The sequence below is a fragment of the Myotis myotis genome, unplaced genomic scaffold (assembly GCF_014108235.1).
Source record: "Myotis myotis isolate mMyoMyo1 unplaced genomic scaffold, mMyoMyo1.p scaffold_m19_p_7, whole genome shotgun sequence".
NCBI classification, from domain to species: Eukaryota; Metazoa; Chordata; class Mammalia; order Chiroptera; family Vespertilionidae; genus Myotis; species Myotis myotis.
In genome coordinates this window covers 18,115,543-18,142,219 of record NW_023416379.1, presented here as the reverse complement: position 1 = coordinate 18,142,219, position 26,677 = coordinate 18,115,543, and the positions used below count along the sequence as shown (strand labels likewise).

Below are 26,677 nucleotides of genomic sequence, written 5' to 3'. Positions count from 1 at the left end.
GTGCTTAGAAATAGAACTGAGCTCCAGAGGTCATGGACTGGTAGTCATGAAATGACTTGATACTAGATGTGTTACTTGACATACAAAGTGTGTTTTAATTCCATGAGGTCCAACCAGTAACATGTGGGAGACATTTACATAACTTTCCAGATTTCCAGCTTCTCTTGAAAGAGCCCACATTTCCGTATTACCCCAATCAGCTGAAGCGAATTCCCACTTTCCCTGCTCTTTGACACGGAGTGTGCCCTCTTGGCTACAGCCCCTACCATTCCCTACTGTGTTACCCAGCTGTCTATGTGTATATTGTGTCGTGTGTGTTTGCATGGATTTGTGGTCAGTAAAGAAATTCTTCAAATTCTACATAAGTCTACTGAAAGTTTGTCGTTACAAGCTTATAACAACCTAACCCTGACTTATTCCTTTTTTTTTAAATTAAATCTTTATTGTTCAGATTATTCCATTTGTTCCTCTTTTTCCCCCCCATAACTCCCCTCCTCCCAGTTCCCGCCCCACCCTCCGCCCTCACTCCCCACCCACTGTCCTCTTCCATAGGTGCACGATTTTTGTCCAGTCTCTTTCCACATCTCCCACACCCCTTTCCCCCCCAAGAATAGTCAGTCCATTCCCTTTCTATGTCCCTGATTCTATTATGATCACCAGATTATTTATTCACTTGATTCTTAGATTCACTTGTTGATAGATGTATGTTTGTTGTTCATAATTTGTATCTTTACCTTTTTCTTCTTCTTCCTCTTCTTAAAGGATACCTTTCAGCATTTCATATAATACTGGTTTGGTGATGATGAACTCCTTTAGCTTTTCCTTATCTGTGAAGCTCTTGATCTGACCTTCAATTCTGAATGATAGCTTTGCTGGATAAAGTAATCTTGGTTGTAGGTTCTTGGTATTCATCACTTTGAATATTTCTTGCCACTCCCTTCTGGCCTGCAAAGTTTCTGTTGAGAAATCAGCTGACAGTCGTATGGGGACTCCCTTGTAGGTAACTGATTTTCTTTCTCTTGCTGCTTTTAGGATTCTCTCCTTGTCTTTTGCTCTTGGCATTTTAATTATGATGTGTCTTGGTGTGGTCCTCTTTGGATTCCTTTTGTTTGGGGTTCTCTGCGCTTCCTGGACCTGTAAGTCTATTTCTTTCACCAGGTAGGGGAAGTTTTCTGTCATTATTTCTTCAAATAGGTTTTCAATATCTTGCTCTCTCTCATCTTCTGGCACCCCTATAATTCTGATGTTGGTACGCTTGAAGCTGTCCCAGAGGCTCCTTACACTATCTTTGTATTTTCGGATTCTTTTTTCATTTTGCTTTTCCAGTTGGGTGTTTTTTGCTTCTTTGTGTTTTGAATCTTTGACTTGATTCTTGCGCTTCTCTGGTCTGCTGTTGGGTGTCTGTATAATAATATTCTTTATTTCAGTCAGTGTATGCTTAATTTCTAGTTGGTTCTTTATCATAACATCAAGGGTCTCATTAGATTTCTTGAGGATCTCACTACATTTATCGGCGGTCTCACCAGTCTTTTTGAGGGCCTTACTAAGTTTATCGGCAGCTTCTAGACAGTTCTTGAGAGACCTTAAAAGTGTGGTTTTGAGCTCTATATCTTCCATTTCTGACATTTGCATCCTGTTTCTTTGTCTCCGCATTTTTTTATCTTTTCTTGGTGCAGCCCCTAGTGGTCTTTGTGCGCAGTCTTGTAGTTAAGCCTTGATTGTTGTTGGTAATACCAGGGGTGATTTGACCTCCAGGCTAACTGGCTATGAGAGTCAGCTGTGTCTGCAGTGGGAGAGCTTCTGTGCTGGATCTCTAGGGCGGTGCTAATCTAGCCTTTGCCTGAGGCTATCCGGCAAATGGCGCTGGGCAGGGCTTGGGCAGGGCGGGTCCCCGGGGATCTACAGGGCGGGCCGGAGTGAGCAGTTATGGCTGCTCTCAGTTCCGTCCCTAGGGGCTCTGCCTCTCAGAGTCCCAGCAACTGCTGCAAACCTCGGAGAGAAAGCTGCCTTTGAGTTCTGACCGAAGCCAGACAGTCCCGCTTCTCCCGTTTGAGTCTGGGTCCCTAGAGACTCGCCCAGATCTGGAGCTCAGAGTCTGAAACTCCCTCCCGATTGAAAACAACAACCGCGCCCTCCGCCGCCAGCCCGCTCCGCGCGCGCGCGCACTCCGCACCTGAGTATTTCACTTCAGCACTGTGCCTCCTCTGAGTCTGGGTATGATATTCTCTTTCCTCCTAGTTGTAGAATTTCCACTCAGCCAGCCTTCCTGTGGTTCTGGATGATGTCTGTTCTGTCCTTTAGTTATATCTCTGAAGTGGTTGTTCGAGGCAGCAATCTCCGGCGTTAACCTATGCCGCCATCTTGGTTTCTCCCCTTTTTTCTTTAGTGATGTAGAATGCTAACGAAAATTTGCTTTCATTTGAAATATCTAGCATATTGAGTCATAGATCCACATTTTGTGCAAGTTATTTTTCTGCATTTTCACAGCAGGTTTCCTGTATTTCTCAATTAATTAAATCATGGCCAGCGCCTTTTCTGCTATGAAGTGCATCTCAGTCCAGAGTAAAAATGTACCTAAATCTATCTGGCTTGGGTTATTTTTCTCCTTTATGGTTTTTGACCTAGCACTTGTCATTTGGTTTGGGGTTTTTTTGTTTGTTTGTTTGTTTTTTAATATATTTTATTGATTTTTTACAGAGAGGAAGGGAGAGAGATAGAGAGTTAGAAACATCAATGAGAGAGAAACATCGATCAGCTGCCTCCTGCACATCTCCTACTAGGGATATGTCCGCAACCCAGGTACATGCCCTTGACCGGAATTGAACCTGGGACCTTTCAGTCCGCAGGCCGACGCTCTATCCACTGAGCCAAACCGGTTTCGGCTGGTTTGGTTTTTGTCGTATCAGATTAGCTCATTAAAAACATAAAATGGAGTTAAAATTATAGTTTAGCTAATCAAATATATTCATGCTTTGTTTCAGCTCTCCTTAAAAAGAAGAGGAAGCAAAGATTTACCAAAATCTGAAAAAAAGACTCAACAGACTCCCACAGAGGTATGTAGAGAAAAAATTTCACCAAGCATGTCAAGCACCTCTAAATGGATATATAAGCTACTTCTATAAGTAGACATAACAGCCAGACATACTCCTGTAAAACAGAGTTAAGTTATGCATATCGATTATGTAGCTATAGATACAGGCAGTACAAAACATTCAGGATCTTCACTTACAAAGCAAGCACTAACATCCCTATTATTATCACATTTACAAATGGCAAAGTGTCATTAGTACTTTCTGTGTTCCTATATTTGAGAACTGTACCCATGGTGCTAATCTTGTTCGCTCATCCTATATAATAAAAGCCTAATATGCAAATTGTCCCCTCAATCAGGAGTTTGACCGGGGGGCAGAGCCAGCCGGCCAACTGCCCGTGGCCCCTCCCCCAGGCCAGCTTCACCCCGTCACCTCCTCTCCACCCCCTGATCAGGGGCAGGGCTGGCTGGCCAACCTCCCGCATTCCCTGCCCCCTAGGCCAGCCAGGTGATTGGGGCGGGCACGCCAGACCCCACCAGTGCACGAATTCGTGCACCCGGCCTCTAGTAATTAATAAGGTCGGTAGAATAGCTGTCCCTACGGTATCGGGGAGAAGAAAGAAAGGGATGTGGCAGGAAGGGATGGCAGAGGAGAGTGGCTTGTGCTGGCTTTAGAGTCCTCGCCTGAAGTAATTCGCTAGACCAGTGATTGGGGGAGCAAAAAATAAAAAAAGTAAAAAAGCCAACAGAATAAAAGTAAAGCGTAAAAGATGGATTCACCACGGGCTTGTTGAGAACCTTAGAAACTCGGCGCAGTAATGACTAGTTCTGCTTTCAGGGTGAGCAGAAGGTACTGAGAGATTAAGGAAGGAGATTTTAAAACAGAAGAGGAAATATTTGGAGGCAGAATGGCTCTCCAAGAGCACCTGGCCAGATACCTTTTAAGTGCCTATGTTGGGATATGGAGTACTACAGCATGCTTTTTAAAAAAATTCCTTCAAAGGATTTTCTTATTAGGTAGAAACTAACTGAAACAATTATTTACAAAATTTGAAAAAAGTTGATCATAGTTTTAAAAAGCATAACATATTTAATGTTTATTTTCTCTTTTCCTTTCTCTACCCGTTCTATTCATGGTTAATTTTTCCTTGGGTACTTGCACAAGAATATTTGTAGACCTGAGTCTTATACCAAAATCATTACTCTTTTTTTATACATTTTTCTCAGTTTCCTGGATAAGTTCAATATGCTCTGTTGCTACAGCTTTCTCACTGTCTTCGGCATAACTTTAGCCACCTCACTCTAGGCATTTTGCTGTAAGTCATCCCCCATGTGGCCATGAATCCTCTTCCCCACCTTATTTAGGGGGAAGATGCTTGTTCTAAAGTCTTAAGTCGGCTGTAGTCAGCAGTTTATTTCTTTTCATTCAAGTCCTATTCTTATATTTCCCACGCTAAAGCTTATGCAGGTGTCCTTTTCGATTGTTTTCTTGATTTACATAAAAATGGTCTCCCATCCTCTTTCTCTCTTTTCCCAAAATGAGGAGGACAATGAAGACCTGAAATGCCAGCTGCAGTTCGTGAAAGAAGAAGCTGCTCTGATGAGAAAGAAAATGGCCAAGATTGATAAAGAGAAGGACCGATTTGAGCACGAGCTGCAGAAGTACCGGTCCTTTTATGGGGATCTGGACAGTCCTTTGCCCAAAGGAGAAGCGGGGGGCCCTCCCAGCACCAGGGAGGCCGAGCTCAAGCTGCGGTTGAGGCTGGTGGAGGAAGAAGCCAACATCCTGGGCAGGAAAATCGTGGAGCTGGAGGTGGAGAACAGAGGCCTCAAGGCGGAACTGGACGACCTGAGGGGCGAAGACTTCAATGGCTCGGCCAACCCGCTCATGAGGGAGCAGAGCGAATCCCTGTCGGAGCTGCGGCAGCACCTGCAGCTGGTGGAAGACGAGACCGAGCTGCTGCGCAGGAACGTGGCCGACCTGGAGGAACAGAACAAGCGCATCACGGCCGAGCTCAACAAGTACAAGTTCAAGTCCGGCGGCCACGAGAGCGCGCGACACCAGGACAGCGCCAAGACCGAGGCGCTGCAGGAGGAGCTGAAGGCGGCGCGCCTGCAGATCAACGAGCTGAGCGGCAAGGTCATGCAGCTGCAGTACGAGAACCGCGTGCTCATGTCCAACATGCAGCGCTACGACCTGGCCTCGCACCTGGGCATCCGCGGCAGCCCCCGCGACAGCGACGCCGAAAGCGACGCGGGCAAGAAGGAGAGCGACGACGACTCGCGGCCGCCGCACCGCAAGCGGGAGGGGCCCATCGGGGGCGAGAGCGACTCGGAGGAGGTGCGCAACATCCGCTGCCTCACGCCCACCCGCTCCTTCTACCCAGCGCCCGGGCCCTGGCCCAAGAGCTTCTCCGACCGGCAGCAGATGAAGGACATCCGCTCCGAGGCCGAGCGCCTGGGCAAGACCATCGACCGGCTCATCGCCGACACGAGCACCATCATCACCGAGGCGCGCATCTACGTGGCCAACGGGGACCTGTTCGGACTGATGGACGAGGAGGACGACGGCAGCCGCATCCGGGAGCACGAGCTGCTCTACCGCATCAACGCGCAGATGAAGGCCTTCCGCAAGGAGCTGCAGACCTTCATCGACCGCCTGGAGGTGCCCAAGTCCGCGGACGACCGTGGTGCCGAGGAACCCATATCCGTGAGTCAGGTACAGTTCTGCCTATTGCGAGCCCGGGCGATGGCGAGGCTGGCGCGCGGAGCTGCGGGCCCCAGTGGGGCGGCTCCGCGCCCCGACCCCCACGCCCCGCTTTAGGGAAGTCCCGGCGCTGGGCTCCAGTGGGCGCACCTGTTCTTTCACACTGTCCTTCTTCAGGCCTGAGGTTTTCATCGCCGCATTCCCAGTCACCGTTTCCCCTCTGTGATTTTTAAAGGGAAACTTTATTCCCGCCCTCTGCCCCCCGTTTTTTTTTGTGTAAAGATTAAAGAAAGGGTTTTTTTTAGATTTATAATAATAATGATTATTATTATTCATATTATTATTCATTATTAAAGGTCAACATTTACAATATTATTCCACCGATTCTAATAGAACGAGCTGCAAGAAGATCCCTAATAAGGAATCTTCAGTTCTTGGTTTGCAAATTTCCAAGCCAAGATTCAAATTGAGTTTAAAATATATATTTTTAAAGTCACTAAGTTGATGTGTAAGTACTGTCAAATACAGAGCCAGCGGAGAAAAGAGCTGATACTGTGTCTAGAGCCCGACCAAACGGAATACATGGAAGCTGTTGCTTTACAGGTTGAGGTGACATAATCATTACTTCTAGAAAATACCACCGTGGGCTCTGCAGTGGAGAATCTCAGGACTGGGGAAGGAGTGTTATTCTTTAACTTCAAGGCCACGTTAATTCAGAGAAATAGTAATAACTGTTCCCGAACAGGGGAAACCAGCATTTTTCCTTCATCCTAAATTGTAGAGGCACCCTTGATGAATTGGACTGAGCTGCTCTAGCCAGGTATGGTGGCCAAAGACCAACGCATTTTGTCAGAGTGAACCACCTAAGAGATAATTCAGAAAGCAAAACAGGCAGCGCCCCCCCCCCCCCCCAACCCCATGGCAAGCCTGGTATCCCGTATCCATTGGAGAACCCGTGGAAGCACAACATCATGCATGGCTTTTAAGACACGCCAGAGGTTTAAATTAAAAACCACTTTATACGCAGCAGCATGACATTCATTTAACTGCCTGTTAGTCACAACTAGGACCATCGCAACCCTCTTGCTTATTGATCTTGCATGTTGCTCTGCTTTGCTCTGGAAAGAAAACAAAATAGTCTTATGATAAAACTTGTTGAATTGTTTAAATGTTGAGGCTTATTCCTTCTATTGATCGTATCAAAACATTGGTTTCTGGTTTCCTCGTTGAAGCTTTTTTGGGTCCCGTGAGCATGTGGTTTTTCACCTGTGCCCTTGGGAAAAAAGGGGACATCAGAGCAAGAGAATGCACTGTGTATAATAACAGGCTTTCAGGTCTGGTCAATAGAGGCATAAGGGGGGTTCCGCTTTATCTGAAGTTGAATGAATGCTTCGATGAGTTGATATAAATGTAAGTTTTAAAAATTATTATTAATTCTTCTCTTTGTCTTTGCATTTACCTTCCCAGATGTTCCAGCCTATCATTTTACTTATCCTCATTCTTGTATTATTTTCATCACTTTCTTACACAACAATATTTAAACTTGTCTTCCTTTTTACGCTGTTTTTTGTACTGTAAATATTTCATCATTTATCATTCATTGTAGTATTTTCAGTTTGTTTATTTTGTTCATCCTTCAAGACAAGAAGTAAAAGAAGTATAATTTCTGTAGTAACCAATGCTATAAAAACACTGAAGACTGCTTAATTTCTTTAAAAGACCCATCTCACCACTACCAAAATTCAGTAAGAAGCCCAGGGACTAAAATATTTCAGGTAAGGAAGTAAGTGTGACTTTTTTTTTATTATAAATCATTTTAACTTGCGCTTCTGTCTTTTACATCTTAATTTGTATTCTTCTCCATAAAGAATTGGCAGAATGACTATAAAAATTGGCTAAGTCAGTTATTTCTCATTAGCTGACTAATGATAATTCAAAAGCTAGACATTCACTCACAAGTTGGTTACATTTCCAAAAAATACGTAGGCTTTGCTAGTTACATCAGACTAAGAGGATAATTTTGATATCCAATAATATATATGAAAATTTTGGTGAATGAATGAAATGGGGCCCTCATAGGAACTAAGTAATTATTTGCAATGTTGATGGTGTGCTGTTAAAAAAAAAGATGTGTTTTGAAACATACATGTGGATTAGGTCTCAGTTCATTGAGAAAATAATTATTCCCATCCTACTGCGTTTGGCCATCTTTCAACCAAACTATTATACTTTGAGCCATATGTTGCTAATCAAGTTTGTTGCTTGAAGTCCTGTCCTCTATAATAGATTGTTACACAGAACTGCTTCCCGAGCAGGAAATATGCTAGAATTATAATATGTGAAATGTTTTGAATAGGAACTATATAGTCATTCTCTAGAATTTTATTAAATCACAAACCACAACCAGTAGTATATAGTTCCAGTAGGCATTACTCTCTAGACATAAACTTTCTATGTTGAACCTAAGCCTCCTTCCCCTCCTATCTGAATTGGCTCCATGTACCCAAAGGCCTTATCAGTCCATCTCGTTGTGCATTTACCCAGTGGAAAGGTGGGCTGCACCTGTACCACTGGCTATTCAGAAGTCACAATGCTCGTTGAAGACACATATTTGGAAATACTCTCAGATTGGTTGGCAAATATGAAAATCTGTAGTCAAACTAAACCAACTAAATCAGAGAAGACAAGTAGGAATAATATATGACAGAAAGGAGAACCAAGATGAATATTGTGTGTGTACAAAGTCACACGTGCACACACGGAGATGGAAGTGCATGCGCACACTGAATGAAAGCCTCAAATGACCCCCCCCACACACACACACCTTACCAATGCACCTCTTTGTCATTAAGCCATCTTTGCCACAAAGCTCCTCTTGTTTGTTAAAAATGAGGATATGATATCCCACAAATCCACCTGGAATGATGGATGCCGACTGACTCTGCCCTCCAAATCCAGATAAAGTGCATACTCAAGAGATGGGAGGATGGAGCAAACATTTTGAAGTATCTGCTCTGTTCAGTACAGAGGAAAGTGAGATTCAGTTTCCACTCTTTTAGAGCCTTCAGTTGGTTGAAAGAGCAGGACAGACACGCAAACAGCTAATTCTAACATGTAGTGTATTGAATTGCAAAAAAAGGCCTGTGGTTATAATGTATTGTTTATTGAACTCCTAATAGCATGTTAGATTTTCCTAAAAAAGAAAACACAAAAAAACCCACACATACACAACAAAATTCTTAGGCATTCTTGGATAGGATGATGCCATAAATACAAGCAGGGATAGTGCAGATACCTCAACAGTATCTTGTGACCAGAATTAGGAAAGATTGGCTCACCAAGGGAGGTCTAGGCTAACTGAAATGCCAGCCTCATCTTCAGGTCTCTTAATGGGGACTTTAGGTCGTCCGGGCAGTGGGGGCATTAATCTTACCTATGTGCTCCGAAGGTATTGATTTTCTAGGAGAATTTCACGGGCATCTTAGACTCTATCCAGGCCCTCTATCTAGGGAACCCCAGTAAGATGTTGGGGAGAGAAACAGGACTCACTTGGCTGCTGCTCACAGATTCTGGGGGTTGGGGTCACTCAGAGGCTCATCTGAAGTCAGGGAGGCAATTTTTCTGTACAGTGAAAGTCCAGGCAAGCCCTTTCCAACTCTGCCCCACCCACTGCATAGCTGGCTTCCCCGTTTGTTTCTGTGTGTACACACACCTCTACCGCACCGACGTGTACAGTGAGTGAGGCACCAGCGTCAGGGCATTCAGACCTGTTCCTGACTGAGGGGACTGCACCTGCTGGGGGTGAGTTGTTAGGAGATGGCCTCGGCAATCAGCCAGCAGCATGCAGTGACCTTGTCCCTTGCCTTCCTCTCCCTGGAACATCAGGCTGCTCTGTAGACATCTGGGGTCCAGTAAGCGTCTTTTCCCTGCATCACTGGCTACAGGCTTGTGAAGAGAAGTGAACAAAGACAGTCCCCAGGACCTCAGAAAGAATTCCCGGTATCTTCGTCCTCTCCCCTTTCATCCTGTCACTTCTATGACAGTATCTTTATTGTGTAAAGCTTGTTCTAAAACAGGAACACCCAGGCTTCTTTGTTCATCAGGAGAACAAAATCCCTGAATGATTTAGACCAAGAATCCTCCCCTATTTGCACTTTGAAGCTGTGCTATTTAAACATGACGTTGAAAATAAATTCAAACAAACCAGCCTTATTGTAGAAAATGTCCTTGTGTGCACATTCTTGGGTGGGAAGGAGTGTCTTTGTAATTTGGCCTAATTTAAGAAAAAAAATGCAGTTGACTATTTTTAAGCATAACTAACTCAAACTCGTAAAACAAAGGGAAACTCAGTGCTGAGCCTGGAATGTGTATTGGCCTGCATCCCCCAACCTTCACTTCAGTTTGCGTGGTGGAGTGGGATACGGTTGTTTAATCAGCTGCCAGTGAAGTTTGGAATGTCAGTTTGGTAGCTCAGCCTTAACCTCAAACACTCATGCAGTGTTTGTCGCTCTATTCTTATAGAACCACAGCCCATTTTCATCTGGTAAAGTCATGCGATGGGTCAGATACCCTAATTGAGTGTGAGGCTTGAAGAAAAAAGTGGTGGAGGAAAATACCAGAAAGTGAGAAAAGTTGACTGTTCATTGAACTCTTGGGATTTGGGACAATTCGGAAACAGTATTTGTGAAGACACTGCTGCTTAAACCATAGTTATACACCAGTTAGGTCTAATGAAAGTTTTATTCTGTTTGTAATTTTGATTGAGCTTTTAAAGGTGAAGCGATTGCATACACATTTGGATGAAACTTACATTTCCTGAGTAGGTCCTGGTACTCTCGACAGCCTCCTTGTGGAATTTCAGAGGGAAACGCACACAGGATAAGAAAGCTTTATGGCCTGGGCATGGCAGGAAATCCTTTGTAGTGACTGTATTAAATGTGGTAGCATACTCAGTATTTCTCAGTACTCTTGTGTGGATCAATTGGGAGAGGAGGACGTGGTGTAGCTACTTTAAACGTTGGGCATTCTGGAAGTGTGTGCAAAATCACTGAATCTCTAACGGTCCTTTCCATGTAACGTAATACATTTCAGTTCACACCTTCTCTGCTCACTCACCCTAAACTATTCAGTTCAGTTTAAAAATAACTCTGCAGCTGTCCTCGTGGAGTTATGGGTAGTTGTTAGAACCCCACCAAGAACAACTTTCAAGTACGGTCCTTAAAGCCTCACTTGATCAGAGAATAGGAGCTGCAAGTGTAACAACACTCACCTCTCAAAAATAAGGAGTGACTTTGGAAATCTCCACCTGTCACAGTCCAGTGTAAAACAGGCTGTGTTGTCCTAAAGAACCTCACTTATATCTCAGGTGTTTATGTTTAATAAGCTTGAAGGTATTGACATTTCCTGGTTATTCAGTTTCATTGTGAGAATTAGAAAAGGTTTTTTAGCTCATAGTTTGAAGGGTTTTTTTTAATCACAATTAGCTATTTATCACAATAGGGTACCATCAAAATCCAACATTTGAAAATAAAATTGCATGATTTTATAAACTTATAAAATTTATGACATAAGAATATACAGGGTATCCCCAAAAATGTACATACACTTCAACAGCTGATAGTTCAACTTTGAAATTAAATGTATTTTAATAAACACTGCCTTTATAATTATTCAAATTACGTGTATACATTTTTGGGGACACCCTGGATATCAGTAGCTTCTAGCAATTATTCAGCCTTTTCAAAACTATTCATGTAACTTTATTGACTTGTGTGTTAGCATGTTTCTTGGAATGTTGGCTACACCAGAATTCCTGTTTAGGGTGTTTCAAGCCCAGTTTATATTATTTTGCTTTTGTCTTGATTCTTTTAAATTATCAGCACATTTTTAGATATATGAATTAATTAAAAGTTTTTCTCTTATACTAAAATGTTTGTTAGATAAACAGTGAATTGGAAGATGGCACACTTGAAAAGAAACGAGAACCTTTCAGAAGAGCTTAGAACACAGATCATTTCCCAAAATGGCAAAGTGAGCCCGAGCCTTCAGGAAGGTGCTGTCACTTCAGGAGCTCTTCTGCGCTGCACTCCTTGACGAAGCTCTGGGGGTTAGCAGTGCTGAGCACGTTGCTTTTCTGTAGTCTCTTCTGAGTGTTAGGAGTTGAGCTGTAGTAGAATCTACGTTAACAAACAAAATGTCTTAAGTGATTTTTGAAGGCTGGCTGGCAACGTTCGTACCTTTCGGAGGTTGTCCAACATCATGTGCCTTCCAAGTCAGCAAGTCGGCTCTTTAAATTCCTGTCGAAGGCACCTGTGTTAGCCCAGGCCTTTGAAACTTCAGAGGGCATGAGGGTCAGAGGGAAACTCATCCATTTCCCACTTGCCTCAAATGACTTAGTAAAGGAAGAGAATTTAAGAGCTTAAAACAATACCTACGGAGTCTTTTCTTTCTTAAAATCAGAAAGCTCAGCTTAGCATGTAGTTTAGAAGTCCCTTTCTTATTTTTCGTGAATGTGTGCAATTTTTGCACAGTTCATGCCACTCCTTCTGTATCATTGACTCCTGGACAGATAAAACAGGGTTAGACATTTTATTTTTTTAAATATATTTTTATTGATATTTCTTTTTAGAAAAAGAGAAAGGTAGAGAGAGATAGAAACATCCATGAGAGAGAACGTTGGTCGGCTGCCTCCTACTGGGGATCGAGCCTGAAATCCAGGCATGTGCCCTGACTGGGAATCAAACCAGGGACCTCTTGGGGTGCATGGGACGGCGTTTAACCACTGAGTCACACCAGCCGGGCCAGAGTTAGACATTTTAAGTAGAACATCCTACATGTCAGCCACATCAGTCATTTAGAACTTCAGATGGAGAGCTTAACATATCAGCAAAATTAATTTATTCTGGATTTTTAGGTGACTCCTAGGAATCTGAGCTCCTTTGCCTGAAAGGAAATGTGTATCAGCAGAGGTCCGAGGGGCACTGCACGGAGAGTGTTAACGTTACCCTAACTGCTTAGACTCCTTATGTGGAAAAAAACACAAGTGAAGTGGCCAAAGATCATTGAAGAAAAAGTGGGCATGCCCAGCTTTGGACCTCACAAATCAAGTGAGAAAGCCTCACGGAGGAGAAATGTATGTCCCTGGCCATGCTCCTCACTTTAGAGGGAATGTAATGTGTTGGATAGGGAAGAAAGAAGTTGTAGGACTCCTACTGTTCAAAACATTTCAATGACAACAACAGCAAAAGAATATAGAGTAAGGGCCAGGACAGCCGTTAAGGTTTTGTGTTTGCAGCTTCATGCGGCTGCACTGAGAGCCCTAGGTGTGGAGATGGGCCTGGCAGGCTCTGAGGTCCTCTGATCAGAGTGGGTCTCAGGCTACATGGAGGTGTGACTTTGAGCCTCCCTCCTATACCCTCATCTCCAGATCTTCTGCCTGAGCCTCTCACATTGTGATGCCACATTAAACCCTCAAAACCCAGCACCCACTCATGTGATTCTTCATTCTGACCTCCCCTCACTGCCCCCACTCCATGCCCCGTGAACAAAACAGATCCTTTTCCTGAGCTCTGATGAAAGCTTACCTATATTGACATCTTTTTCCCAGTCCTTTCTGTGTGCTAGCTGTTCTATTCTGTGCCATGGTGTGACTGCATCCTCTGTCGAGGGCATTTCATTGGACGATTACTGAAAATATTATGCTGTCACCTAATGGCGCATAATCGAACATTTCAGGTAGAAGATATAGTTGGGCTAGCAACTCCTTAGGGATGGGGAGTGAAAGAAATAGGGATTAATTCCTGTGTCCTTCCATAATTTATACTCACTAAATGGCCTCTCCTGCTTACTGCTAGAACTTCCTGAGAGATGTGACTCAGGATGGCCCCCTTGTGGTGGATAGGCGTTCCCAAGGCTCTTTTCTGGAATAAAATGCAGCCGAAGAAGAGTCCCCATATTATTTACATTTTGTTGTCAACATTGTCCACGTCTCTCGAGTCAAGCATCTGGAAATAATATAATGAGATGCTAAAAACACATTTGAAACCCCTTTATAAAAACTCTAGTTTTAAATAGCCCACATTTCTAAAATGTTTTATTTCTTCAGAGTACACATCAGTTCTTAAAAAGAACACAGTTTTGAAACTGTTTCTTTTGAATATTTCTGTCATCTGGAAATTCCGGAACATAGCCCCGTGGCAGATCGGCTTGACTAAGAAAACCTGTTGACGTGTCACCAGCCCTCAGCCAGTATCTCATGATTCCCGGGGACAAGCACCCGGCACTGGGACAATAGCACATTAGCTGAAAAACAGCATCTAAATATGTAGCTTCCATGGGTCACAACTGCTCTGTATGTGACTTTCAGAATTTCATAACCCAAACCAGATTCTTAAAAGGATCACATTTATACTGCTTTTTATAGCACAGAGCCCAACCTCTGCCATTCTAGGACTCAAAATGACACAGGACCAAATTGGACAGAATCAGGTGTGGAACTTGATAGAAACTAAGAAACCCAGTCCTCACCCTTGGATGGTCTCATTCAGAAAGTCAGGGGGAAAGTTAATGGCTTCAGTGACTTTCAAAATAATTCCGAGGGACTGTGGTGTGCTGCAGAGGCTGGGAGGAATGCTAAACGGTGGCCCCCTTGGAGGAATGCTGTGGGACCACCGGGGAAGGCTCTCCACGTTAGTTTATGGACAGTGAGCTACCCAGGATGTGGGCGGTCATGCTACAGGTCGTACTCGGGGATCTTCTGAGTGAACTGACATTGTTGAGGGGATGGACCTGTCTTATTCCAGTCCTCAGGATCTAACAACACCTGGCACAGAGCTGGTGTGTACAGATGTTTATTAACTGCAATGTTCATTGCAGTGCCAAAGACCTCCCCTTAGAAATGGAAGATAATTTAAGATTCTAGGCAGTGGTTCTCAACCTTCGGGCCCTTTAAATACAGTTCCTCATGTTGTGACCCAACCATAAAATTATTTTCGTTACTACTTCATAACTGTAATGTTGCTACTGTTAATAATCGTCATGTAAATATCTGATATGCAGGATGGTCTTAGGTGACCCCTGTGAAAGGTCGTTCGACCGCCAAAGGGGTCACGACCCACAGGTTGAGAACCGCTGTTCTAGAGAGCTCTAAACAACTGAGGTCATGAACCCTAAAGTACTTTGAAAATTGCAAAGGGGCAACATGATTCTAGAAGGAAGGATTATTTTAAGTGCATCACGTATAGCAGCCTCTAAATTTTAATATTCATAAAAATGAGTCCAGTTTTTCCAAGTCCTCACTTTTCTATTTTTTTTCTATCTCCTGGCTGGTGAAAATAGAAATACAATTGCCCTTTTTCTGCTAAACATGTTTAAAAAGTATAGGAAAAGGGGACTGAACAACTATGCAAGCAAGAAGTCAGAAGCCAGCCAGTCTCATACCCAGCTAGGGTTGTCATCATAAAAAGATTAAACAGGTAATTGCTTTGTGATGCGTCAAGATCATCCTGCAGACAAAAACCTAGAAAGTAAGTGTGCACTGGCATGCCAAAGGCAAAACTGTTTTGTTTTTTTATCCCCACATTTTTTCCAACCACTGAGTGAAAGTCCTTTTGTTCTTGTGTGTTTTGACCTAGGATTTATATGCTCTAAGGACACAAGCCTCTTTCAGTAAGTAGTCCTCGAGATAAATACTCTGCTCTGTGACTCCTGTGTTGCACTTGGGAGCCGGAGTCGCGCCTTCCTCGTTTGGACTAATAGGAAAGCTGAATTTAAAATGTGACAAAGCCAGAAACCAACCTCCCACCCCCCAAACTCCTCTCCCTGGCTTCTGCTCCCTTCCCTTGAATGCCTTGGAATTGCAAACGCCAAGGCATCCACCGGGAAGGAGAAGACCTGGATTCTGTTCCTGGCATGGCTAGTAGATTGCTCTCTGACCTTGAGCAAATGATGCAACATCAGGGCTGCTTTCCTCTGCTCTCTGACCTTGAGCAAATGACGCAACATCAGGGCTGCTTTCCTCAGCTGTAAAGCGAGAAGGTTGACTAGATGGTTCCAGAGGTCTTTCTGGCTGTCAAGTTCCGTCAGCCTGGAAACACCTGCCTGCGACCTGGGTGCGCTCGGTGCTCCTCTGCCACTCTTTTCGGAATGTTCTAGTCTGTGGCTTTCTATCACACTCACATCAATCTCTTCAAATCCTTTCTAGGATTTTCTTGTTTGTGTCTCGACAGCAGCTTCGGTTTCTACATTTACTTTACATTAAGTACTACACACACTTCTTAAATATTTGTTAGGAATCGGAATAGGAGCAGTCTGTTTGATATGAATGATTTCTCCAAATTCTCTGCAATACCTAGAGCAATGATTTGGATCAATTTTATATTTGAAGGTTTCAATATTGAAATGGTTTAAAGTTAGCCTGGATTACACAACAAATTGCATTTTTTCCCAAACGGTTTTCAGCCGTTCGGTCACCGGCTTGAAAGTGTCCAGCACTTCAGAAAGTCTGAGCAGCGCTGCAGGGCTGAGTGCACCAGCACCAGTCTTTAAATCCAGCAATTTCGTGGACATGGCAGCAGAAACTTTTCCTTACAGCAAAGTTTTCTTCAAACAAAGTTTTCAGTGGAAAGGTTAAAAAGAAACCTGTGCTGAATATGTACTGCCTACGTATGCTATCACCTAACTGTGTTGTTTGTTTCTTTTGAGTGTGAAACATAGCATGGAGATTTTAGCTAATACACATGGAAAGTTATAACAGAGGGTTGGTTGATACTATAAGAAGTGATGGACTTGGCATGAAATTGTTGTCAAAGTCTTTCCTTCGTTTTTTATTGTATACTAGAGGCCCCGTGCACAAAAATTTGTGCACTCGGCCGGGAAGGGGCCGGACCCTCAGCCCGGCCTGTGCCCTCTCACAGTCTGGGACCCCTCGGGAGATAACGCCCTGTTGGCTTAGGCCTGCTCCCGGGTGGCAGAGGGCAGGCCCAATCCCTAGGTGCAGCCCCTGGTCGGGCTCAGAGCAGGGCCCATTAGGGGGGTTGGGGCTCCGTACCCTGTCATGCACAGAGCAGGGCCCATCAGGGGGTTGGGGAACTCCCCCCTGTCACGCACAGAGCAGGGCCTATCAGGGGGGTTGGGGAGCTCCCTCTTGTCACGCACAGAGCAAGGCCCATCAGGGGGTTAGGGAGCTCCCCCCGTCACACACAGAGCAGGGCCCATCAGGGGGTTGAGGAGCTCCCCCCTGTCACTCACAGAGTAGGGCCGATAGGGGAGTTGGGGCACCGCCCCCTGTCATACACAGAGCAGGGCGGATCAGGGGGTTGGGGCGCTTCCCTCTATCACCCACAGAGCAGGGCCGATCAGGGGGTTGGGGCACTGCCACTCTCACACACAGAGCAGGACCCTGTCACACACAGAGCAGGGCCAATCAGGGGGTTTGGGCACTGCCCCCTGTCACGCTGATCCCAGTGCCGGGAGGCCTCGCGGCTCCGCTGATCCCGGTGCTGGGAGGCACCTGGTGCACGGGTGGGGGCTGGCTGGTTTTCCCTGAAGGGTGTCCTGGATCAGGGTGGGGGTCCCCACTGGGGTGCCTGGCCAGCCTGGATGAGGGGATGATGGCTGTTTGCAGCTGGTCACACACCCTTCAGGGTGGGGGCCCCCACTGGGGTGCCTGGCCAGTCTGGGTGAGGGGCTGAGGGCTGTTTTCAGGCTGGCGGGTGACTGAAGCTCCCAACTGCTCCTTTTTTCTTTTTTTTCTTTTTTATTCTGGGCCAGCTTTAGCTCTGGCTCCAGCTCTGAGGCCTCTGCTGCTGAAAGCAGGTATCTGGTTTGTTTGTGTTCTATAATCGAAACTCTGTATCAACTCTAGCTCTGAGATCCCGGCTCACTGAAAGCAGGTTTCTGGGGTTTTGTTTAGCTTCTATTTTTGTTACAATGTTTCAAACTGCAAGCTCAGAGGCCGGCAAGGCAGGCGGGGAACGTTGGAGTCCTCCGTCACTGAAGCAAGCAAGCCTCGTTCATGTTCGCTTTAAGCTGCCTGGCTGCCGGCTGCCATCTTGGCTGGCAGTTAATTTGCATATCTCGCTAATTAGCCAATGGGAAGGGTAGCAGTCGTACGCCAATTACCATGTTTCTCTTTTATTAGATAGGATGTAATTTAAGTTCAGCTTTACCATGACAAGAAGCAGATGAAGCACCTGCAATAAATAATTGCTGGTACATCCATGAGAAGGGGCATTGACATAGGTACTATTGAGTGATAGTATGGAGTGTATAGGCAATGTAATTTCTTCTATAACTTAACCACATACTATCTGAAATTCTCTTTCTATTGAATTTAGTGGGGTGAATTAGTTAACAAAATTATGTAGGTTTCAGGTACACAATTCTACACCACATCATCTGTATGCTATACTGTGCATTCACTACCCCAAGTCAAGTCTCCAGCCATCATCATTTATCCCCCCTATCCCCTCGTCCCCCAACTCCTCCCACCCCACCTCCCTGATTTTACAAAGCCAGAAATCTAACCTCCCACCATCACTACACTGATGTCCAGATCCATGAGTTTTTTCTCTCTCTCTCTTTTTCTCTATCCCTCCCCCCTCCCCTCCCCCCCTCCCCCCCCCCCACCCCCCCAGCCAGCTCCCTCCTGGACAGCCTGATCTCTATCTATGATTCTGTCTCTTTTGCTTGTTAGTTCATTTTATTCATTAGATTCCACATATGAGTGAAATCATATGGTATTTGTCTTTCTCTCACTGGCTTATTTCACTTAGCATAATACTCTCCAGGTCCATCCATGCTGTTGCAAAGGGTAAGATTTCCTTCCTTTTTTTTTTTTTTTTTTTTTTTTTTACAGCCAAGTGGTATTCCATTGTGTAAATGTACCTCAGCTTTTTTATCTATTGATAGACATTTGGGCTGCTTCTAAATCTTGGCTATTGTAAATAATGCTGCAATGAGCATAAGGGTGCATATATTCTTTCGAATTAGTGTTTCAGGTTTTCTAATCAGATTCAGAAAATATTCTTAATTTGATTTACAAAGGACACATGGAAATTAAGAGGCTTGGAGTGGGTAAGCGGGAAATAATGTTACTAGATAATTCTGTATAGATGCTCTCTTGGGGCAACACATACACACACACACACACACACACACACACACACACCCCAAGATCTTCCTCCTGTGCTCATAAGCATGTAGGCAGAAATGAGCTGACATTTCTTGTATGCCTCACACTGTAAGTATCTCTCATACTTTTACAACAAACTCATAAAGGACATACGATTATCCCTTCATGGAAGAAGCTGGAACTCACATTTCACACAAATAAGTGGTGAAACCAAGATCTCCGTGACAGAATTCAGGATCTCCTGTTGGAGAAGCTGGTTCCAAGCCCCTCTCTTTCTCATAAGCATGTTTCTATGAATTTAGGCAAGACTCCTTACCTCTCCGAGCTGTGGAGAGGTAGATAAGAAAGATAAATTCAAAGTACTTAGCACAGAGCCTTGCCAACAGCAGTCTCTCCATGGCAGTTACTATTAGAACTATTATTGCTGTTAATGCTTTTGAGATTATGATACCAGGCTTTCAAAACACAGAGCATGATTTCATTCCATTGTCCTCCATATGCTAAAGACCTACTATGAGCAGGTTGCTATTATTAAACTTTTTTAGTTGTCCAAGAAATATTTACCTGGAAGCAGGCAAAAATCATGAGAAAGTGAAGAACCACACAGACTCGAGGATAAGGCCTTATTACTGAAACCGTTATCGAGCTTATAAATTGGACACCAGATTGATCTAGACACTTTCCTTAAATCAGTTAAACCAAATATGAGCAGATGCGTGGACATACGAGTTCTCACACAACCAGGGAATGTTGCTGGGGAAGCAAGGTTTCCTAACATTTCCAGGGCTGATCCGTTTGGTCACGGTTTAGGGAGCCTCGCCATAGCCCTGGATTGCAGCACATGGCAATTGAAAACAGCACGTGGGTATCTCATTGGCTCTTTTCCTCCAGGAATAAGTATCATCTTTTCCCAGGGGCTCTGATTTCCTCTAGCAGAAAGCCAGCACTATCGCTGTAGACACAGGCAGCACTCTCTCATAGAGTCACAAGGAGCTGGGGCGTGGGTCTTTAAACGTGTCCCGTTTCTACTTTATTTAAAGATATAAATTTGATGCATTTTCAAAAATCTCTTGAGATCGTGTGTGTGTCTCATTGCTACACATGTTCTGCCACATCCACATTCTGATGCTAGCCGAAAAGGGGGAAGAGAGAGGCATGCAAGGAGATCATTCTTGCTTATTAAAAAAAGAGTTGAATCTTCCAAATAAAAGGAATCTAAAATTGGCCATTGTCATCGTGTGAAATTACCACCAGCTCTTTTGGCAAGTTTGAAAATACTGAGCTCCATCATAAAAGCTAAAAATGTCCTGGACCTGGAGTTGTTTACCCAGAGAAGGAGCTGCTCTAAAGTTACAGAGCTCTGGTTGGAAGAGGTGGCCCAGAGGCCAGCCCCTCTACCACCCCCCCCCCCTCGCCCCTCAGTCACTGACGTCACAGGAGTCCAGGCTGCTGCTGTGAGACTGAGCGGAACAGCTTTTTGATTTGTGAAAGTGCTGAAGGTTTCAGAGGGACTTGTCAGTACCGCTCTGTTGAATGGTTGGACTTACTTTGCCTTTCCATTTCTTGCAAAGAAGCAAGCTTCACCAAGCGGAGACTTTCCTCTCTAAAGCAACTAGCTATCCTTCCACTGCCAGAGTGGCCAGTGGCCGAACATCCATAGGATTTCTCCCCAGAGCAAGAAGGTATGTGTCTTTCTGGCAGTTTGAAAGCCAGTGACTAATTCTGGCAAAATGTAAAGGGTCTGTGTGAAGCTATGTTGACACGTTTGAAACTGTGGATACTGTGTACCCGGAGGCTGATTTCCACATCTGCCTGTTTCAGTGTCTGTGTCTGGCAGTGGGGCGGGGTTCATAACGGATTTTACTGACTCCCGGGTAACGGCGGCTTCAGCTGCTGTGAGCGGATTTCCCAACTCTGGACTGATAGTGCCATCCGCTCTCAGACACTGTTTTTCAAACACTGCCTCTCAGTCCTTCGACTAGCACCTTGCCTACCACGGAGTTCACTGACTTTATTTACTAGCATGCTATTTTCAATAGGGTGAAGTTGTTTTTTTTTTACCATTTGCCAAGTACAGCTCACAAATTGCAATGAAACATAATAAATAAATGTAGTTTCATCCAAGATGATGGTTTGCTCACTGCATGTTAAGTGCTTCTGTAATTTGAGTTGAAGAATGTGCCATTCATAAGCGGTTAATCTGTGGTTAGGTAGGAACCTTACCACCACATGTTCTGTTTAAGCGGGTTAATTTTAGATATTTGTGTACCCAACGAAGCCAACAGTTTCTTTCAAAGCTTTATTTTATGAGAGATGTAAAATTACTACACCTATATCTTGGATGTTTTGTAGTTTGAGTATATAACTGGAGAGAAAACAAGGAAGGAGAAACGATCATAAAATGAGAAGGCAAAATTGATTACTTCAGAATTGCATGTGGTAGTATCTCTTTGACCTTATTGGAACACAAGGAACATGTTGAAACAGCAAGAAAAATTATTCCCCTTTGCCCTGTAACACAATCAAATCGTGGCTGTCTTTGGAATGATGCATTTGCCAGTGAACAATCGAGGAGGAACAAGGCCTGTTAGCTGAAATGATGCAAGCGATTTATAATGGCCTGGAGATATAGGGCTAGAGAATCTTCAAGGTAAGTGGTGCATTACTCTGATGGGTATTGATGAGGGAATTTCTCATCCCTCAAAGCTAAGAGGAAACTGAGCAACCCCCCGTGCAAATGATTGTAGGAACTGCGAGATTGACGGTACCTACTGTGTGTGGTATTCCTATTGGAATTTCTAAGCTCCTACAATGAAAACATCATCCACGATATGAAAAGCAACATGTTTAGAAAGAGGAAATAGGAGAGCAAGGAACAAATACTCCGAACGAAAATCTCAGCAGAGAAGAGCACTGGAGTCAAGTTCTCTAACACTGTTTCATTTGCCTGGCTAACGTCCAGTTTCCACTGGGGAAGCTGAAATGGTAGTGATGACCAGGAGGAGCAGGGATGGAGCTGCCCTCAGACAAAGAAGTGGTACCATGGCCAGTTGAGGCTAATTTAGGAAATGAAAATGATTTATCGTGAGATTCCTGTGTTAGTCTTAGCACAGGGCCGGAAGGTTAACAGAACTATTTCCCTCCCATCACCCTACTTATGCAACCCACGCACAGCTCTGCAACTCTGGCTTGCAGCCTTGGGGAGGGGGTGTAGCTTGAATGGATTATGTAATGCTGTCTTAGAGTGGTTGGGGGAAGAGCCTGTGCATGACTAAGTAGTGCAGCTCACTCTACTCTTGTACATTTGCCCTTATACATTTTTATTCTGAATGAAATTCTGGGAGGAGTGAAATGAAATAAGGAGGGGTACACATAGCAGAAATCCTTCCTTCTCTCCCACATAGATGCCAATATCCGTGGGCGAAAAAGAGTGACAATAAGGGACAAAGAGAACTTTTGTATTGGCCTCAGTTGAACACTGAAATTGAGTGTTTGAATCTGGTGAACCACTCTATCCCATAACTTCTCATTATAGAACATTATGTTCCTACAAAGTTGCCTCATTAGTTGGATTTTTATGAAATATATATTTAAGAAGAATAATAACAAAAGCAGCTTTATAGAAGATTTGTTTATTCAAATATTTACTAATAAATTTTTTTTCTAAACTTTTAACCTTCCATGAATCCTTGAAATACTAGGAAACTACTGAGTTCACAGGAAAATTATTGAAAATATGAGAGTTCACACATTAGACTTGCTTCTATCAATTATCTAATTAAATAAAGATCAAAACCATCAATTTTATTTTAGGGGAAAAAAGCAGAGAGAGGGATAGATGAAGGGAAGAAAAGAGCAAAGGAGGGAAGACAAGAAAAAGACAGAGGGAGAAAGGGATAGAAAGAAGAAACCAAGAAACAGGCATTTATCAAACACCTGCTATGATCCTAACGCTTTTTTTTTCTCTCTCTTGCTCACTTGATCCTCAAAACTCTATGCCCCACACTTTATTTTTAGAGCTGCTAGCACTCTGTTCGACCATATTACATTTGACATTTATAAGACAGATGCTAAGAGGGCAAGAGAAATCCTCCCCCCAGAACTGGCGCACATACTGCTCTATAGGAGTTTCTTTCTAAGGCTTGTTTTGCTCCATAACCATTACATTTCCTGGCGCTAAGAATTGTTCTGGCTCTGGGAAGCTTTGTAGACTGGCCCTTCTCCATAATAAGTGATGAGTTTGGCTCTCTGCGATGGAGTGCAGAATTATGTCTGCTTTGGAAACATGCATCTGGGTTCATGTGTCGGCCTCCTACCAGGAGCAACCTGACTTAGCGTTTGCCTGGATGATCTTCAGTTGGGTGAAAAAGAAAAGGGCATGTCACCTTTTAACCCTGGTCTGCAAGTGGTTCAAGGAGAGTTAGGACTAGAAAGAAAAATCGAAGCCACTCGCCATCTAATTGTAGGAGCAACTTTATGGTGACTTCTGAACAATCCCAGTGTTGAAAGATCACCAGGATGAAACACAGACTCTCATAACACATCTTTTCCAGGTGGTTTGAAATTAGTGTGCCCCCTTCCTATGATTTGGGTTCAATGTGCCACGCTCTCTTAATGTCTTAAGCCACTCCACACTCCCTAAGAACTCCCAATGTTAAATACCTGCTAGTAAGCAAGATAGTTTAAGCTCACAGTTGATTACATACAGCTTTCAGGTGGTCTGCTAGACTCTGAAAATAATCACTGTCTGCATATCCTGTGCATAGCTTAAATGAACCTAAAAGATTACCATGTGATCAAAACCAGTGACAGATTCACTAAAACAGAAACCAAAATTCTGTATATTCTTTACTGTCTTCATTTTATTAGGTCTTCATTGATGTATTTGGTTGGGATCAACTTATATTTGCTATGGCAGGTACTTGGCTTATAGGTGTAGAGCAGGGTGGGCAAACTTTTTGACTCGAGGGCCACAATGGGTTCTTAAACTGGACCGGAGGGCCGGAACAAAAGCATGGATGGAGTGTTTGTGTGAACTAATATAAATTCAAAGTAAACATCATTACATAAAAAGGTACGGTCTTTTTTTTTTTTTTTAGTTTTATTCATTTCAAACGGGCCGGATGTGGCCCGCAGGCCGTAGTTTGCCCACGGCTGGTGTAGAGGGCGGAAAAAGGAAGGAAGGATGCCAGAGGGTGGAAAATGAGGTTAGAAGAAAAGCATGGCTAATTGGATAAATCTTTAATAGTTAAATATGAAGTTACTTCTTTTTCTTCAGTGCATTAGTCATAGTAATGTGCCACAGAAATAGGTAAAAATGATGCAAGCATCTATAGCAAATTGTTTGAGAAAAAAGTAATAATACAGATCCCAATATTATTAGGGTGTTTTTGAAGGTGGAGTGCTGTGTGTAGCACTAACATTTTTATCCTTATTAGTCTATTATAGTTCATTGCTAGATAGTAACTCAGACAGTACATGCTTGGAACAGTTTACCACTCAGATATGCGTGTTCAGAACAGTTTGACAAAGATTTAAATTAGGCTTCAATGTTTATCTTATATTTGCGCTATGACATGCAGCTGCCTTCTGTTAAATGAAATGCGCATGCTGCGTGGGTATGTTGGCTTCAGCCCACAATTCCAGCACCCAGGCAGCTGTTAACTCTTGGGAACATTGTTATCATTAGCATAAAGTGCCACCTGCTAAGGTGAGACCTATTGGTCATGGCCTAGAAACCTGAAGAGTTAGGTTTCTTATAGGCACGATTTTCTTAGGCTGAGATGCAAACATTTTAAACATACTTCTCTACCCATTAACCATGTACTATATGACTTCATTAATAAAAAATTTTTCAGTGAAAGCCAGAGCAAGATTTTTAAAGCAAAAAATAAGGAAAAATTTCTAATTTTCTCAAACTACTATGCATTTCCTATCTCATTTAATCTCTAGAACAACCCTGTGATTAGCCCCATTTTAATGTAAATAAACTAAATCTCAGAAATTTTAGATGACTTGTAACAGAGCTATTAATCTGGTATTTTTAAAATATATTTTTATTGATTTAAGAGAGGGAGAGAGAGAGAAAGAAACATCAATGATGAGAGAGAATCATTGATCGGCTGCCTCTTGCATGCCCCACACTGGGGATCGAGCTGCAAAATCTGGGTATGTGCCCTGACGGGAATCCAATCTTGACCTCCTGGTTCATAGGTCAGTGCTTAACCACTGAGCGTTGCTGGCTGGGCCTAATCTGATATTTAAATTACATGTTTAAACCCTAAATACGCATGCCCTAAATGCTAGAAATCTAATTATTTTAGGTACTGTTTAATGTGATCGAGGGTTTCCCTGCAAGCTGCACAAAATGTTTTCTTTAACTCTCTGTATTTAGTATCCAGAAAAGGTTCTGATTTGTAATCTACTAGAAGGAAAAGAGAGCATGGATACATTTTACCATTTGGCTCTCAGAATAGTTTTGCTGCTTTTACATTTTTCTTGAAGTAAAATAATGAACATATTTTTTGTGTGATTTAGTTTGGTTTCTTGCTAATATACCAGTCCTAGATTGACTTACCAACTTTGGGGTCTTATTAATGCAGTAATCACATTTGGGATGGGCTTGAACTCTGAATATAAAATCGAGACTCTAGGTCAGCACTGCCTCAGGACTTCAAGTCACAGAAATATATAATCTGGTTGTATAATCCAAACAGAAGGAGTAATTCCATTGCAGCAGCATCTACCACGGTTGTGTAGATGTGCCCATACAATTGAATTTTAGGCTTCCACTCTTAGATAGCCATGAAAAATTCTATGTTTGGATTAGGCGGTTAGTTAAAGGAACCCTTATATCTCACATATACATTTAACCATCTTGTCCACTATAATTTTGCTGTCTAGTCTTAGGAAGGGGTAGAAAAAACTTTAGACAATACTTATTTTTTTGACTGTGTTTGTTTCTTCTTAAGTAGATTGCCATCTCTTTTCTTCTAAGTCCAATTTTTCCTATAATTTATGTCAATGGCTCTTGACAACGTGATAAAATGTTGCCAGAAAGCAGATGGGTTTGAAACTCTCTCTTCTTGTGTATATTAGGCTTTATTTTAAAGGCAAGTGAGACTGCTTCAAATAAAACAACTCTAAGCTTCCAAGAAACAGTGAAGAGAAGGCAGAGACGAGCAGAAACCGCTTCAGTCACACTCACGTGGTTGCCATGGACCTGCACAAGCAGTGGGAGAGCACAGGGACTGCCTGGCACAAGGAAAAGATGGAGTTACTGGACCAGTTTGACAATGAAAGGAAGGAATGGGAAACCCAATGGAAGATCATGCAGAAGAAGATAGAAGAGGTACAAGTTGATTTGTTTTGAATACATTTGAAACTTGAAACTCAGAATGAAAATGGTGTTGAAGGTGTTGTTGTTTTTTTAAATATTACAAACTATTTTTATTTTCTGAATCCCACGTAAGAGATGCTTGTCTCAGTGACATTTACTACACCAAAAATAGTGTAACCTTACCCAATGGTATCAGACGTTCTAGGCTTATTTTATAGCCTGACATGAAAATTAAGAACTTGAAATGTCACTCTAAAGCAGCCGTTCTCAACCGGTGGGTCGCCCCTTTGGGGGTTGAACAACCCTTTCACAGGGGTCGCCTAAGACCATCGGAAAACACATATATAATTACATATTGTTTTTGTGATTAATCACTGTGCTTTAATTATGTTCAATTTGTAACAATGAAAATACATCCTGCATATCAGATATTTATGTTACGATTCATAACAGTAGCAAAATGACAGT

At 43.2% G+C, this 26,677-nt stretch overlaps 2 protein-coding genes across 6 annotated transcripts in view; both read left to right on the top strand.

The window, feature by feature from the left end:
* The window catches only part of SOGA3 (SOGA family member 3), a 38,057-nt gene extending 30,716 nt beyond the window's left edge, over window positions 1-7,341 (top strand). The window contains exons 5-7 of one of the 2 annotated variants that reach the window (XM_036317753.1): window positions 2,982-3,053; window positions 4,575-5,741; window positions 7,206-7,341. In XM_036317753.1, the coding sequence (XP_036173646.1) occupies window positions 2,982-3,053; window positions 4,575-5,741; window positions 7,206-7,316 (1,350 nt within the window). In that variant the 3' untranslated portion in view covers window positions 7,317-7,341. Of the gene's footprint in view, window positions 1-2,981; window positions 3,054-4,574; window positions 5,751-7,205 lie in introns of both variants that reach the window. The other variant, XM_036317752.1, reaches the window with a different exon arrangement.
* A 45-nt stretch (window positions 7,342-7,386) lies between these two features.
* KIAA0408 (KIAA0408 ortholog) overlaps window positions 7,387-26,677 on the top strand; it is a 37,044-nt gene continuing 17,753 nt past the window's right edge. Inside the window, exons 1-2 of one of the 4 annotated variants that reach the window (XM_036317754.1) lie at window positions 7,387-7,513; window positions 25,969-26,221. In XM_036317754.1, the coding sequence (XP_036173647.1) occupies window positions 26,087-26,221 (135 nt within the window). In that variant the 5' untranslated portion in view covers window positions 7,387-7,513; window positions 25,969-26,086. Of the gene's footprint in view, window positions 7,522-20,320; window positions 20,553-21,063; window positions 21,521-25,968; window positions 26,222-26,677 lie in introns of those variants that run through there. The other 3 variants (XM_036317756.1, XM_036317755.1, XM_036317757.1) reach the window with 3 other exon arrangements.